General features: G+C 42.2%; 1 protein-coding gene across 1 annotated transcript in view; it reads left to right on the top strand.

Moving 5' to 3' along the window:
- LOC137384102 (zona pellucida sperm-binding protein 3 receptor-like) overlaps positions 1-17677 on the top strand; it is a 96481-nt gene that overhangs the window by 14053 nt on the left and 64751 nt on the right. The window contains exons 6-9 of the mRNA XM_068057709.1: positions 5630-5815; positions 8824-9015; positions 16139-16235; positions 17534-17607. Of these exons, the coding sequence (XP_067913810.1) occupies positions 5630-5815; positions 8824-9015; positions 16139-16235; positions 17534-17607 (549 nt within the window). The remainder of the gene's footprint in view (positions 1-5629; positions 5816-8823; positions 9016-16138; positions 16236-17533; positions 17608-17677) is intronic.

The following is a 17677-nucleotide window of genomic DNA, read 5'->3' as shown; positions in this document are numbered from 1 at the left end:
GTGGGTATTGTTGGACTTCATTCACTGCTGTTTGCATGAAGGTCATCTTTGTACCTTTTTTAAGTGAAGAAGTTTTGTTGTGGCACATCTTCCCATCGTCCAGCTTTTCCACTTAAAATCTCAGCTTTACTTGCTGGGCACTGCTTTCATCTGTGGGTCTTCTTAGCTTCACAACAGTGGCAAGGTTTTCCTATGTCATGCACCTTGTCGCCTGTGTTTGTTTTTTTTCCCTCTCTTCCTCAAAGTGTTTCCCTGGCTTTGGTTTAACCAGTTGGACGGGAATTGGACTCCTTCTCATCTACAGCTTGTCTGCAGCTTGGGGAATGTCCCTATTCTGTTTGCGAACTTCAGCCTATTTGAATGGCCTTTTCCAGTGTAAGGTCTTCCTCGGATTGCAATAGGTCTGAGTATTTTTAAACTTGCACATGCTTAATTTGTACTTAAAATTTCACAATTTTTTGCATTGCTTACGCTGATTTCGGGTGAATTGCACCAAAAAAAAACCCATTGTAATCGAGTGAAAGCTTGTAACTCTACTAAAATAGAGACAAATTGGGTCCAGCCAATTATAGACTCAATGGTGGGCAGAATAATGGATTCCAGACAGGTTAGACTATTGTTATGTAAGTACTAAGAGACTGTCAACACCACGAAGAATATAAAGACACTGCTAAACAAACATCTTTGGCTTTTTGAGCTTATCACAAATAAAGTGGATAGTGGAACTCTTTATTTGGACTTCTAGAAAACCTCTTGAGATAAACCAATTTACTGCTGGTCAAATTCAACTTAATTGAAATTCAAGGTAGAACGTGGGACTGAATAATAAACTGGATAACAAATGGGATGAAAAATAAGAAGCTCTGTATTCTATTGAAGTAGTAGAAGTAGAGAGATGCAGCACTGAAACAGGCCCTTCGGTCCACCGAGTCTGGATCGACCATCAACTACCCATTTATACCAATCCCATGTTAATCCCATATTGCCGACCACATCCCCACCATTCTCCTACCTGCACTAGAGGCAATTTACAACGGCCAATTTACCTATCAACCTGCAAGTCTTTGGCTGTGGGAGGAAACTGGAGCACCCTGCGGAAACCCACGCGATCACATAGAGAACTTGCAAATTCCGCACGGGCAGTACCCAGAACCGAACCCGGGTCGCTGGAGCTATGAGGCAAAACTAGAATTTTTTTTAAAAAGGAGAGAAACTGGGAAATTGTGGTTTTAAGAGTTAACCTGCAGGTACGGCTAGCGATTTGGAGAGCAAATGGTATGTTAGGTTTGCATGCCCCCACAAGATCTCTGATCTCCACTAATTTTGGTGTCTCCATCATTCCTAACTTTAGTCACTCCACCATTGGCGGCCTTCAGTTGCCAAGGCGCTAATGTTCTGGAATTCCCTAAATTTCTCCACCACTTTTATCCCCCTTTTTAAATCGCTCCTTACAACCTCCCTCTTGATGGTTATCTAGCCTGATATATTCTTATGTGGCTCATTGTCGGACTTTGTTTGGTAACACTTGTACGGCACCTTGACACATTTTGTTTTGTTGAAGGCACTGTATAATTGCAAATTGTTGTTGACTCTTGTACTCCAATTCCTTTGTTATAAAGTCTTACTGCAGTCATATAGGGCCTTGGTAAAAGCATACCTGGACTGCTGTGTACAGCTTTGCTCTCCTTAGCTAAGGAAGGATGTATCGGGAATGCAACAAAAAATCGCGAGACTGATTCCTGCAATGAAGAAATTGTCCTGTGAAGAAAAATGGAGTATATTAGGCCTATATTCCCTCGGGATTAGAAGAATGTGAGGTGGTCTCATTTCAAAAGTATAAAATCGGACAGGGGCTTGGCAGATTGGATGCTGGTGAATGTTCCCCAGGGTGGGGAGTCTAGAATTGAGGTCGCAGTCTTGGAATAAGAGGTCAGCTGTTTAGGACTGAGATGAGGAGAAATTTATTCATTTCGGAGGATTATGAATCTTTTGGAATTCTGTACCTGAGTGCTAATATTCAGTACATTCAAGACCTAGATGGATAGATTTTTGTTTGAATGCTGAGGGAATCCCTGGTTATGGGAATAGTGCAGGAAGGTGGAGTTGAAGTAGAAGATTAGCTATGATATTGAATGGTAGAGCAGGTTTGAAGCACCAGATGGTCAATTTCTGCTTCTATTTCTTGTGTTCTAGGCCTTTATTTAATTATATAAATGATTGCTATACAAAGATAATTGTAAAGGGTATTAAATGTACAGTTGATATTACAATAGGAATAGAGGTTGCTGTTTTGTTTTTGCAAAAGGATTTAAGCTAGTTAAGCAAGTGGAGAAGTGACTTAACATTTATTACAGACAAGCATTTATTCTAGACAAATACAGGGTACTGTCTGTTGGCAGACAAGGACCAACCCGAATATATATCAAAGAAGGTTTGCGGAACACCGTGGCTTCGTCTGCAAGCATGACCTGTACTTCCGGTTGCTTGCCATTTCAATTCACCATCCTGCTCTCATGCCGACATTTCTGTTCTTGTACATTGGAACAATGCAGCAGGACATCAACGCATGCTCGAGGAACAATACCTCATCTTCCGATTAGGCACTGTACAGCCTTCCGGACTCAACATAGAGTTCAACAATATCATAGCATGACTGGCCTTTTTTCTATCAATTTTAAACCACATGCCTCCCTTAAACTTGGTTTTTTATGTTTGTGCTTTTGGACAGAGCTGTTCATTATTCTGCCATTTATTCTCTCTGAACTAATGCTTTGTGTTTCACCACAACCATTAGCACTCCTTTGCCTTTGTCCCATGACATCTTTGTCATTTAATGTCGTCTGCCCTCTGCTCGATCACGAGCTTTCCTTTTTTATTCTCTTCTCTGCTGCCCTTCACGCGCCCCACCCCCCGCCCCCTTCCCTTGCTTAAAATCTTTTACATTTCTAACTTTTGCCAGTTCTGGTGAAGGGTCACAGACGTGAAATGTTAACTCTCCTTCTGTCCTCACAGATGCTGCCAACCCTGCTGAGTATTTACAGCACTTCTTGTTTTTATTTAAGGTTTGCTCATGGAGCTTTTGAGTGACGTTAGATCTGTCACTGCCAATATGTAGAAAGAATTGAAAAGCAAATGATTTTTGGGATGCATGGCTAAGTGTAGTATAAGCCTGCCAACTTAAAGCCTCAGTCTTAACAATTCGGTGGTCAGACTACCCTTTGAATATTGTGTGCACTTGTGATTGCTATGCTTCAAAATAGGCATCTGTGTTAGAGGATGTAGGTATCTATGATTAAACATTCTATCAATTCCGCAGAATCGACAGTTATTGAAAAGTTAAGCATTCATAGATTTAATAAATATGTGCTATTTGAGTATAAAAGTTTTTCATTTAGTACTTAATCACATTGGATTATTATGGAATTCAACTCTTGTACTCAATACCCCGTCCGATGAAGGAAAGCATGCCGTATGCCTTCTTGACCACTCTATTGACCTGCGTTGCCACCTTCAGGGAACAATGGACCTGAATACCCAAATCTCTCTGTCCATCAATTTTCCCCAGGACTTTTCCATTTACTGTATAGTTCACTCTTGAATTGGATCTTCCAAAATGCATCACCTCGCATTTGCCCTGATTGAACTCCATCTGCCATTTCTCTGCCCAACTCTCCAGACTATCTATATTCTGCTGTATTCTCTGACAGTCCCCTTCACTATCTGCTACTCCACCAATCTTAGTGTCGTCTGCAAACTTGCTAATCAGACCACCTATACTTTCCTCCAAATCATTTATGTATATCGCAAACAACAGTGGTCCCAGCACGGATCCCTGTGGAACACCACTGGTCACACGTCTCCATTTTGAGAAACTCCCTTCCACTGCTACTCTCTGTCTCCTGTTGCCCAGCCAGTTCTTTATCCATCTAGCTAGTACACCTTGGACCCCATGCGCCTTCACTTTCTCCATCAGCCTACCATGGGGAACCTTATCAAACGCCTTACTGAAGTCCATGTATACGACATCTACAGCCCTTCCCTCATCAATCAACTTTGTCACTTCCTCAAAGAATTCTATTAAGTTGGTAAGACATGACCTTCCCTGCACAAAACCATGTTGCCTATCACTGATAAGTCAATTTTCTTCCACATGGGAATAGATCCTATCCCTCAGTATCTTCTCCAGCAGCTTCCCTACCACTGACGTCAGGCTCACCGGTCTATAATTACCTGGATTATCCCTGCTACCCTTCTTAAACAAGGAGACAACATTAGCAATTCTCCAGTCCTCCGGGACCTCACCCGTGTTTAAGGATGTTGCAAAGATATCTGTTAAGGCCCCAGCTATTTCCTCTCTCGCTTCCCACAGTAACCTGGGATAGATCCCATCCGGACCTGGGGACTTGTCCACCTTAATGCCTTTTAGAATACCCAACACTTCCTCCCTCCTTATGCCGACTTGACCAAGAGTAATCAAACATCTGTCCCTCACCTCAACATCCGTCATGTCCCTCTCCTCGGTGAATACCGATGCAAAGTACTCGTTTAGAATCTCACCCATTTTCTCTGACTCCACGCATAACATTCCTCCTTTGTCCTTGAGTGGGCCAGTCCTTTCTCTAGTTACCCTCTTGCTCCTTATATATGAATAAAAGGCTTTGGGATTTTCCTTAACCCTGTTTGCTAAAGATATTTCATGACCCCTTTTAGCCCTCTTAATTCCTCATTTCAGATTGCGCCGACAATCCCGATATTCTTTCAAAGCTTCGTCTTTCTTCAGCCGCCTAGACCTTATGTATGCTTCCTTTTTCCTCTTAGCTAGTCTCACAATTTCACCTGTCATCCATGGTTCCCTAATCTTGCCATTTCTACCCCTCATTTTCACAGGAACATGTCTCTCCTGCACGCTAATCAACCTCTCTTTAAAAGCCTCCCACATATCAAATGTGGATTTACCTTCAAACAGCTGCTCCCAATCTACATTCCCCAGCTCCTGCCGAATTTTGGTATAGTTGGCCTTCCCCCAATTTAGCACTCTTCCTTTAGGACCACTCTCTGAACTTATTTGCGCTGAAGTCAGTATACTGATAACTCTCTTCGTACATACTCCTCTTAAACACAACTTTGCGAGAGATCAAAATGGTCCCAAATGCAAAAGAATGAGCTATGAACAGATCAGAGAAGTTTGTGTTGCAATCTAAAGAAAAGAAAGTTGAGGGAGACCTCGTTAATTTATCTATGAACTGTTATGGAACTGATACAGCATATCCCGAATATTACTTGAAGCTAAATTCAAACCTGAAGGATAAAAATTATTCAATGGATTTAAATATTTGAAAGACTCTGCTGGCTACGATCATGGAGTAAGGCATTTGAGGAGTTGAAAATGCAATTAACTGCTGGATTGTATTTCTTTTGCATGAACAAGTTCAAGAATTTTCTTTCGTTTTATCTCACCCTCTGTATATTTCCGAAGGAATTTTTCTGCTTCAGTGAGCAGAAAGCATTTCCCTCCCCCCCCCCCCCCCCACCCCACTCCCCTGCTGTTTTGCACAAACTGACTTTTTAAAGATAAAAGCGAGACCTGTATAATATTTAACTGGAAGATAATGCATTCCTCTTTTGACAGTTGTTCAATGTCAGCGTCCTGAAGTGCCGAGAAATGGAGAAGTAGTGGCAGGCTTTGGACCTACATATGGATATCGGGATGAAATCACCTATAAATGTAACGACGGTTTTAAAATGGTTGGAAACAGTGTCATTGAATGTAGTGAAAATAACACATTTGTACCGCCACCACCTACCTGTGAACCACGTGAGTAAACATTTCTTGAGCTTGAGCATGAAACCAAGAGGTGTGGGTGGAGCTTTATCCAATTTTTTTCAAATGCCTCAATATTGTGTGGATTTTTCTCCAATTGACCAATATTTTTAACTGTAGAACAATAACTATGGCTGATGTATTGATAACATTTTTAGTAATTTGGTTAGTCAACACCTTTCTTTTGTTTGTAGAATGACTGTTTTGGGGATTTTTTCTGGCAGGAACTATTTGGTCATTTTCATTCCTGCCTGCTGGTAGTCACTACATTTTAGATCTGTTCAATTCTGATTTTTTTTATATTGTTTTACAAACATTAAACTTGGGCAAATTTCTTGTAATTATTGACTTGTATACACATGATGCACAAGGTGTGGTACAGGAAGTATGACAAATGAACTGCACCCAGCTGGACTTTAAAATAATTACAAAGTAAGTTGTTCTTAAATAAATCACTTCCTCCCATCCATCAAAATGCCACAATAGACATTGTAGTTATGTGGACAAATGAAGCGCTAACAACGATGCCGCACTCCCTCATTACTGTACGAACATAAGATACGTGCAGGAGTGTAACTTGCACCCCAGTTTTCTGTTGCAAAATGGATAGGTACTTGGGTAAATGCCTCATTATCCTTCCCAATGAATAGCAGTCCTACTTCATGTCAAAGTTCACTCATTTGAATTCTGCTTGGATTAAATTTAATACAAGTGGAACTATATTCTAATTGGAACAATATGCTGAGGAGACCCAGCTGTACTTCTCCTCCATTTTTCTGGAACCCTCTGGCTACCCCTGCTGTCAAATTGTCTGACAAGTTGTGGATGAGTGAAATTTTCCTCCAGCTTAACATCAAGAAGACTGAAGCTATTGTTACCGGCCACTGCAATGAACTCTACTTTTGCCACTGATTCCATCCATTTTGCTGCCACTGAGACTGCTTCAGGTTCTGTGAAGCCTTGGAGTTGTGTTTGATGCAGTGTTGAGTTTCAAATCCCACGTCTTAGCCATTACCAAGACTACATATTGCTGTCTCTCGCCTCCTGTCTTATGAATGCTTTTGTCACCGCTACACTTAATTTCTCTCAAATCTTCCTTGCTGACATTCCATCCTCTTTTTTTTCTGTCTGTAAACTGCAGCTTGGTCAAAACTCAGCTACCCACATCCTATCCTGGATTAAGATTTGCTTCCCCATTATTCCCCTCCTGCACACTCCGATCTATATCTGCTTCCCAGGTGACAGTTAGGATGAACACTTTCACCTCCGTGTGAACCAAGTATGAATCAGGTGAACTGAGGACATAGAATCATAGAGTTTTACAGCACAGAAACAGGCCCTTCGGCCCAACGAGCCTATGCTGACCATCAAGCTCCTGACCTAACTAATCCCATTTCCCCACACTTGGCCCGTCGCCTTGTATGTTGTGGCGTTTCAAGTGCTCATCTAAATATTTCTTGAATGTCGTAAGTGTTCCTGCCTCTACCACTCCTTCAGTCAGTGTGTTCCAGATTCCAACCACCCTCTGGATGAAATAATTCCTCCTCAACTCCCCTTTAAACCACCTGCCCCTTACCTTAAATCTATGCCCCCTAGTTATTGACCTCGTCACTAGGGAAAAAATTTCTTCCTATCTATCTTATCAATGCCCCTCATAATTTTGTACACCTCAATCAGGTCCCCCCTCAGCCTTCTCTGCTCCAAGGAAAACAACCCCAGCCTATCCAGTCTCTCTTCATAACTGAAATGCTCCAGCCCATGCAACATCCTGGTGAATCTCCTCTGCACCCTCTCCAGTGCAATCACATCCTTCCTGTAGTATAGCGACAAGAACTGTACACAGTATTCCAACTGTGGCCTAACGAGCATTTTATACAGCTCCATCATAACTCCCCCACTCTTATATTCTATGCCTCGGCTAATAAAGGCTAATAAAGACATGAGCACCAAACCTACATTGACCTCAACACTGTAAAGCTTGGGAGGTTTTAACTCGAGAGCCTCATCTGCATACCCCAGTCAGTTGCTTGTCTGAAACTGGTGACAGCTAGCCAGTGGGTGTGAGCAAATGGTTGAGTTCCAGGAGGCCACTGGCCAGGACCAAAGAAATGGTCACTAGCACTTGGCTAAGTCTTGTGGATAGGATTTTGCAATGGCCTGGTGATCAGGAAGAGAGAAAGGTAGAAGCAGGGGACCTAAATCTTTCCCTGTGTGACCCATTGGAGCCCTTCTGCTCCTCCTGGCTTCATTATGTTTTTTCTTTTTAAAGAAAATCTTCAAAAACTTACCTGTTTGGGCCACTGCTATACTCCAAATCCTCTGCCCACTAGCTGCACCTGGCAGGAAAACCAGCCTGGATTCAGTTGAAATTGCAGACATGTCCTGACGGTCCTTCTTTAAATATGCAAATTTATGTCCAATAACACTCAGTATGTGCTGGGTGTCCTTGCCCCTGTGCAGAAGGGCAGGGCAGGTTAAATTAGAAGAGAACTGAGCACTGTGTCCGTGGACGAGTCATTGGTGCAATTTTAATTTACCTGTCCACCTGTTGTCCATGTATGCAGGGTTAAAATGACCTCTTCATGTTTCTGTCCCTCCCCCCTCAATGTATCTCTGGCATTAAAAGACACAAAAGATAGTTCAATGAATAACTTAGTTGTGTTACTGTGCAATATATTTCAAGACATTTTTACATTTATTTAAATACGTAATTTCGACATTTAGTCACCTTTGTGCTGAATCATATTTTTGAATATCCATTATTTAGAGTCACAACTTTGGTCTCTTTACTAAAAGGAAGATGTCTATAATCAAAAGATTTTCCTCACCAATTTCAAACCTAAATGCAAGGTAAAAGAACCCAAAAATCCTTGTGTTAGGTGAAAGGAATGATTGGGGTATTTAGATGAAGGGAGCAATCTTTACATGTGACCAAATGCACTAATAGATATCTAATGGAAGGGAGACTTGTTGAAACTATGAACTTGTGTTTTTTTTTGAAGGTGACTGTGGCTCTCCTCCACAATTGGAAAATGGCTCACCAAATGATGAATTTATTTCTCAGACCTCCTTTCCTGTGGGTACTAATATTACTTACAAGTGTTACGAAGGTTATGTGTTTCAAGAAGGAAGTTCAAGACTTATTACCTGCATGGCAAATTCAACTTGGTCACCGTTACGGGCTGTTTGTGAACGTACGTAATGAGCAACTTTATTTCCTCTCCATTTGCTCTCCCTGCTCTAATTTCCCTTGGTTCATTTTCTCTCTAACGAAATGACTCATACATTTCCATGGCAATGAGCAGCCTTTTAGTACTGCACTCAAGTGACCATTCTTCTATGTGAGCCGAGGTGATGTGACTCAACTGTAGACTGCAACATAGTTTGTCCTTGATCATTTTCTCACCCAGAGTAAAACCCTGGCAGGGATCATTGGATAATGATCCACTGGACCTACTTGTTTTCTACTTTGGGTGCTTATGACACTGGAGTATTCGGGGTTTTTTTTTTTGAAAAACGTCTTTCATATGCCTACTGTTCACACAATTTTTAGCAATGGGACAGAAGTCTGGTAATAATGGAAACTGGGTATATGCCTCTCATTTTTGGATGTCTTTGCCATCATTAAATTGCTGGGTATTCATGATTGTTGATTTGTAACTTTAGTCAGCAAGAAAGGTATTAGTAGTCCTTTAGATAAATGATACTCCTCCTTTTCCGAGTCTGTCTTCCCTTTTCGTTGCATCTGGATCAGCTTGGATTTTAATAGAGCATGTCACTAACTTGATTGAGCTTTTTGAGGAAGTGATGAAGATGATTGATGAAGGAAGGGCAGTGGATGTTGTCTATATGGACTTCAGTAAAGCCTTTGACAAGATCCCTCATGGCAGACTGGTACAAAAGGTGAAGTCACATGAGATCCGAGGTGAGCTGGCAAGATGGATACAGAACTGGCTCGGTCATAGAAGGCATAGGGTATCAGTGGACGGGTGCTTTTCTGAATGGAGGGCTGTGACTAGTGGTGTTCCGCAGGGATCAGTGCTGGGACGTTTGCTGTTTGTAGTATATATAAATGATTTGGAGGAAAATGTAGCTGGTCTGATTAGTAAGTTTGCGGACGACACAAAGGTTGGTGGAGTTGCGGATAGTGATGAGGATTGTCAGAGGATACAGCAGGATATAGATCGGTTGGAGACTTGGGCGGAGAAATGGGAGATGGAGTTTAATCTGGACAAATGTGAGGTAATGCATTTTGGAAGATCTAATACAGGTGGAAAGTATACAGTAAATGGCAGAACCCTTAGGAGTATTGATGGGCAGAGAGATCTGGGCGTACAGGTCCACAGGTTATTGAAAGTGGCAATGCAGGTGGATAAAGTAGTCAAAAAGGCATACGGCATGCTTGCCTTCATCGGTCATGGCACAGAGCATAAAAATTGGCAAGTCCTGCTGCAGCTGTACAGAACTTTAGTTTGGCCGCACTTGGGATATTCGTGCAATTCTGGTCGCCACACTACCAGAAGAACGTGGAGGCTTTGGAGAGGGTACAAAAGAGGTTTACCAGGATGTTGACTGGTCTGGAGGGCATTAGCTATGAGGAGAGGTTGGATAAACTCGGATTGTTTTCACTGGAACGTCGGAGGTGGAGGGGCGACATGATAGAGGTTTACAAAGTTATGAGTGGCATGGACAGAGTGGATAGTCTGAAGCTTTTTCCCAGGGTGGAAGAGTCAGTTACTCGGGGGACATAGGTTTAAGGTGCGAGGGGCAAAGTTTAGAGGGGATGTGCGAGGCAAGTTCTTTACACAGAGGGTGGTGAGTGCCTGGAACTTGCTGCCGGGGGAGGTGGTGGAAGCAGGTACGATAGCGACGTTTAAGAGGCATCTTGACAAATAAATGAATGGGATGGGAATAGAGAGATACGGTCCCCGGAAGTGCAGAAGGTTTTAGTTTATAGAGGCATCAAGATCGGCGCAGGCTTGGAGGGTCGAATGGCCTGTTCCTGTGCTGTTCTGTTGTTCTTTGTTTGTCAGCGATCTATTTCTGACTGAACTAGCTATACTAGAATCGACTGTTATCATTTGTTGATCAAGGCTGAGCAGAAGTGACGTTAAATGATTAAGTTTCTTTCTTTTAACTGGGTAAATTGGAACATAAGCAAGGTCAATCAGAGTGCCAGAAATTGTTAGCTCTTAAATCCAAAGATCAGGGCATAGATGGTTAAGTAATCTTATCTGAGCCTGTTTGTAAACCACTGTCATGCACAGAAGGAGCTGTGATGAAATAAACAATGAAATGGAAAAATTCTGAATTTAAAAAGCCGACATCCAGTGGAGTAGCAGTCACGTGACCTGCCCTGTACTAGGAATCCACAAATTTGTCTGCAACGATGGAATTCGTTAACCTTGTCTGAAATAGCTGTAGGGAGAACCCTTTTGAAATTGTAAGCACAATTGCATATTGATAACTTCTAGCCACACGAATTAACTAATAAAGTTTTCCAGAGACAGATGGACTCGTGTCTCTTAGCAAAACTGAATAGGTGTGAAGTAACCACATCAGAACAGAATGGCAGCCATCCAGACATCAATAGATAGCCATGGATACTACATCCTGGTCCATTGAATGATCACCCCAGGGAAGAAGGCCATGTGTCTCCTAACAAACTTTAAGGTGATGGATTTTTACCTTTATAATGTAGCTCGCTGGAGAGAGAGGGGAGAACAAGCCAGCATCAGCCAAAGCATTCCAGCCAAAGGCTGCGAGATCAGACCAGCATCAAGAAGTAGCCCTACTGTTAATTCACTTAAACCTGCTGCAACAGAGAAGTGAAATTGACCACCACCTCCACTCTGAAATCTTAACCAGCAGAAACCTAAAACACCCCAACAAGTTCAAGACTACAAACACTCAGGCCTGCACCTTTAAAAGAGACTGTCCTCCTTCGAAGATTCAGCAGGTTTACCGTAAACCACTAACACCTACCTCATTTTAAACCACTTACCCTTTTCCTCACTATTTGTCTTCATTTGACCCTTAAACACTCTTGCCCAACTAATCATTGTAAACAAAATACGATAGTGGTCAGTTGGGAGGTGAATAGTGGGAAGCACCGATACCCTTTACCACCTGTCTGTAACACTACAGTCAGGATATTATTTTAAAACAAGATTTAACTTGTATTCTGTAGAATTAACACATTAGATACATCCCACCCTTACTGTCTGGTCCATTTAACCAAATCAATCTGATTTGAATAAGATGAGCAGTGCTTTGGACCAGTGAAGTGATGGAGGACCAATCATAGTAATGGATGGAGTCTTCATTTAAAGCTAATGGCCACATCCCTTTGTGGTGACCCCTGGCAGGAATCCTGCTTGCCAACCTCCATGCTTATGTCATAGAGTCGTGGAGAGATACAGCACTGAAACAGGCCCTTCAGCCCACCGAGTCTGTGCCGACCAGCAACACCCATTTATACTAATCCTACATTAATCCCATATTCCCTACTGCATCCCTACCATTCTCCTACCACCTACCTACACTAGGGGCAATTTACAATGGCCAATTTACCTATCAACCTGCAAGTCTTTGGCTGTGGGAGGAAACCGGAGCACCTGCCAGAAACCCACGCAGTCCCAGGGAGGACTTTCAAAGTCTGCACAGGCAGTACCCAGAACCGAACCCAGGTCGCTGGAGCTGTGAGGCTGCGGTGCTAACCACTGCACCACTGGGTATTGTAGATCTCTAGGTATGAAGCCAAAGATTTTGCTTGTCTTTTTATTGTCTTGTCTATTTATTTTGCCAACGTTTTAAGCCCCAGTAAAGCTACATATAAGAATTCCTTTGTTCCTGCAAGCTAAATGAAATATATTTCCTTTCTCTCAATACCAAAATCCTTTAGTGTATTGAATTGTATCTGGCTAATGAACACAGTCTGTTTGATTCTTCTAAGTGTGATGGGCACAGCAAGTGTAATCCTTTCGGATGTGTGTTGGATACTGTGCATGTGACTTTGAGAATGATGGATTTGTTAGTTTCAAAACTCAACAGGTGCTAGGATGGCTGATGTGAGAAATGACCCAATTCAGAAATGCATTACAACAGATTATTGAGCTAGAGTGAGGATGGGGAAGAATCTTGATCTGTATTTGACCCTGGAGTACTTGAACCTAATGCTAGTTGCACAAAATAGAGAAGTGTGACTGCTCTTCAATGTCATCTTGCAGCATAACAGGCATAAGAATTCACGAATATCTTGATATCATTTGCTTGTGCACATTTCCTGTTAACATCATCTATTAAGAGGCATCTTGACAAATACATGAATAGGATGGGAATAGAGGGATACGGTCCCCGGAAATGCAGAAGGTTTTAGTTTAGGCAGGCATCAAGATTGGCTCGGACTTGGAGGGCTGAATGGCCTGTTCCTGTGATGTACTGTTCTTTGTTCTAATTGCTGTCCCAAATTTATAATGGAACTGTCTTGTAATCTTGGAATTACACCTTCCCACCAGTGGGAAGGGTCTTCTGAAAGGGTCAGCAACTCTAATGCTACCAGGAGCTCCCTCCCAAATATATAGTTTCCAGCAATCCCTAATCCCTAATCAAGAATTAGGGTCCAGCCTCCCAAACATTTTATGCATGGCTCTCCATAAAATTGATGCCTGATGTTAGAGAGAGCACCAACAACTTCTGCACAATGAGGTCCCATTTAACTAAACTGAGTTTTATTTTTTGAAGATTTACATAGTGGACATGGGAAATGCAATTGATGTTATACTTGGATTTCAGAGAGATTTTAATAAAGTTCCACACTGATGAATAATGGCTAAAATAAGGTGTCACAGTTGAGGGGTTAAAATGTGGTGCCAGATGGATATTTGGTTTAAAAGCAGGATTTGAAAGGTATATGTTTGGTATCCTAGAGATCAGTTTTGGAACCCTTCTATTTTTAATATAGATCAGAGGTAGGAACAATGGTATTGTAATCAAAATCTCCAAGTTCATTGATACTGAAACAGCAGCCAGGCCAATACTAACTCCAGTCAAGTGAAATATCCAACCAGATAGTATCAACTGCTGTCTACTTTAGCTTTTGTGACACTCCAGTCTGCAAACTGAGCATGTTAATTTCTACATGCTGGTCCCTGAGGAAAGAGAATTAGCATGCTTTCCCTCGAACAGGTCTTGAACACCTATCATCATTTCTCCTTTTATGGAGCCAGGGTTCATTTGTGTGCCTGATGTGTGTCTAGGATTCCCTACTGCAAGTGGTAATTGTTCCACATTCTCTATTGGATTCACACTCCTCGTGTATGCCTCGGTGTGGCCACCTCTGAAATATTGCAACAGTTACTCAAAAGCTGGTCAGTGTAATTGCAGAGCCAGCCTAAGCTTGGTGCAACATTGAGTGTTATGATAGTTCCTGGAGATGACCTCCAGATGGCAGCTTTCTAGTTTATGCCTTACTTTTGTGAATTGGCAAGAGTGTAAGTTAGATAATTTATCCAGCTGCTTGCAGAAAAAACAAAGGCCGAGTAGCCTGTATGTGGGAGACCTATTGGAGGCTGAACAAGTTCAGAATTGGACTATTATACATATTTGACTGAAGCACAGTTCCTGCTGTTCCTAAATATTTATGAAACCCCTCCCTCCAAAGCAGTTTTTTTTTCTGTTCAGGACCCTAATTTGAGTTGTGGACAGGAAATGCCTAACTGGGCAGTGTGGCTTGCTTTGTCAGTTGAGTCAAAACGTTTTGGGTTAAGCTGCACACCAGGCTGCGAGCGTATGATCTAGGATGGCACTTCAGGTTGCTGCACTTTTGAAGGTGCTGTCCTTTGAGAGACTAAACAGATGGCCCATCTCTCTGGGTGAACATTGAAGATCCAGTGACAATTAAAACTGTTACAGATGCAAAATGCTCTGCATACTGAATCGTAAATAAAACAGAAAATGCTGGAAGTACTCAACAAGTCTGACGGCGTCTGTGGAGAGGGGAAAACATTTGACTTATCAGGTGTGATGCAAGGTCATTGACCTGAAACATTGGCCAGAATTTTATGCTCCATGCAGGTGTGGGCTGGTGGCAGGTATTGGGGGTACATAAAATTGCAGTGGGAACAGCATCCCCCAGCTCCCACTCAGTTTTACCAGCGGTGGAGGAGGGGACAAATGGCCGGCCCACTCTAGGTCAGCTGCTGCTGCTATATGACCAATGGTGGGCGGGCAGTTCAGTAGCTCAGACCGTTGCCCAGTAAAACCTGGCGGCCTCCTTGTGGAGTGGTGTGGGGATGGGGTGGAGGGGCCTCCGTCTAATTGGATGCTCGGTGCCCATGGAGGTCCTGCCCCGCCCCGCAGCATGAGCCATCCACACTGGAGTACCTCCCTGCCCTGTCTCACTGGGGCCCAGCCAATTGTCCTCTGAAAGGCCCCACACAGTTGCTTGTATTCCAGTGCCTTGTCCATATTGCTGGTCCTGTCTAGGTGCAGTCCCAGCAGTGGCCACAGCTCCCAGTTGCGCTGCTGCTGAAGAGCTGCCTGCCTGCTAATTGGCCGGTAGCTCTTCGAGGAGGAATTCCTGTCTCAGTGGGGCAGAAGTCCTGCCCGAGGCAAATTAATTAAGGGCCTGGGTAGCATAAAATTACAACGGAGCTTACAGGCTCCGTGGAGGTTGCCAACCCCCAACTTTTTTTGGCTGTTGGGCGGGGCCTCCGGACCAGTCTAAAATTCTGGCCGTTAATGCTGTTTTGCTCTCCACAGATGCTGTCAGACCTACTGAGTACTTCCAGCATTTTCTGCTTTTACTATTGAAAGTGTTTTCTCAATGTTCTGAGTAACATGTTTCCCCCAGCCAATAGCATGAAACAGAGATTAACCAGCACTGTGATAAGTGGCTATATAAATGCAAGTCTTCCTTTTTCTTTACCTGTCTTTATCACAAATTAGTCAAGAAAGTTGCTGAATTTCTGCACCTCTCTCGATTTATTCATTAGTATGGAAATATTCAGCCTTGGCTTAATGGAGATAAGCATTATTAAAATAAAGCTGCACCATTTGAGTTTGGATTGACTGGTGAAACAGTGCATTACACGATTGTCTTGGGTCTCCATTAAAATCAAAGTCCTGACATTCCCAAATATTGTATCATTGGAGTGCGTCTTTAATTTGCTTAAATCTTGAATCCTTGCGTTGGGGCAATCGAATATTCTGAAAAATTGTGCAGTTGTTTTCATATAATTAAACTGCTGTGAAATATTGGAGATAATGTGGCCTATTTTAACATCTCTACTCTTCCCCCAACTTTTCTCGATCTAGCCAAAAACTGTGGCAATCCTGGAGAGCTTCTGAATGGGTATTTTGTGGCAATGGATACCACTTTTGGAAATAACGCTACATTTTATTGTGATGAAGGGTAAGTGTTCAGTATTTCCATTCTTCTTGTTATAGGCAATGGAACCGAGGGTTATTGGGGGTAGATGGGGGTGTGGAATCTGAAACACAAACATCATCCATGATCTTATTGAATGGCAGAGCAGGCTCGAGGGGCCGACTGGCCTATTTCTGCTCCTAATTCGATGTTCGGAAATAGGATTGCTGACTACAGTCAAGGTTCAGTTTTTTTTTTTGAAAATAGTAATTAAATTGAGGTCTGCCATGGTATCTTCATATTGTTTCAAGCCAGGAGACCACTTGCTTATTACATTCCTGATGGTGATTTACCTTTGTGTCTCTGAATATGGCTTCCTGTTCTATGTGCAGTCTTTTTCTTGTATTTTACAATTATGCAACAGCTTGGTTGTCCAATTATTAAATTGTGGACAGTTAATGATGTGAATGATCATCCATTAACAATGTTCACATAAAAGATATTTAACGTGTTGATCTGGGGGTTCACAATTGAATTATGGTATTTGCTCTTGATCTGTTAATTGTGTATCAATAGTTTGATTATATGCAGGTAAAGGGTGCTAAGTGGGGTCTTAGTTGAGCACTTAGAAGAAGGCACTCACTGAGACTTGAGGTGGTGAGTGAGGTGCTACATGTTTGTGATCCTTTTGCTCTGTGCAATAAATGTGAAACTGAGTGAAGCTAGGTTCCAGCGTTATCCTTCCATAATAGGCTTTTGGAGTTTCACATTCGCTGGCTCCTGTTAAATAAGTAATTTACACTGCAGTTCAACTCTGAGCCACGACAAATATTCTTCCTTTGATCAGCTGACCAAAATCCAGCAACAACTTTCATTTATTTATATAGCACCTGTTAATGTCGTAAAAATCTTCCCAAAGTGCTACACAGGAACATTATCAGGCAAAATTTGTCACCGAACTACATGAGGTATTGGGACAGCTAACAGAAAGCTTGGTCAAAGAAATTGGCTTAAAGGTGAAGAGAGAGGCAATAAATTGGAGAGCTTCAGGGAGGGAGTTCAAGGGCTTAGTGCCTAGACAACTGAAGGCATGGCCCCAAATGAGCTGGACCCTAACAATACAAGTTATTTTGATTTATACTGTATTCCACTGCTAATGTACATTATTTATCCTTTTTTTTCACTGAACAAAAGTACTGTATTGACAGTTTCATAGATTTAATCGTTTACAACCAACCCTTGAATTTCTTTTCTGAACACATTACCACTGTTCTATTTAATTCTTGGTTGATATTGAGTGACTTTCTTTTTGATCCTGCAGCAGTTTTTTTTTTTCCCCCCAGATACCAGATAGTTGGTAGGAACTACCGGCGGTGTACAGCTAATGGTTGGGATGGCCAGGTTCCAACCTGTGAAAGTAAGTTAGAGTTCTAAATTTGTGTAGAATGGTTGTATACAGAAATAAGACAATGAACCACAGTAAAGGA

Source organism: Heterodontus francisci, chromosome 25 (assembly GCF_036365525.1).
Source record: "Heterodontus francisci isolate sHetFra1 chromosome 25, sHetFra1.hap1, whole genome shotgun sequence".
Taxonomy (NCBI): domain Eukaryota; kingdom Metazoa; phylum Chordata; class Chondrichthyes; order Heterodontiformes; family Heterodontidae; genus Heterodontus; species Heterodontus francisci.
Note: the sequence above shows the minus strand (reverse complement) of the source record. Positions and strands in the feature narration are given on the sequence as shown.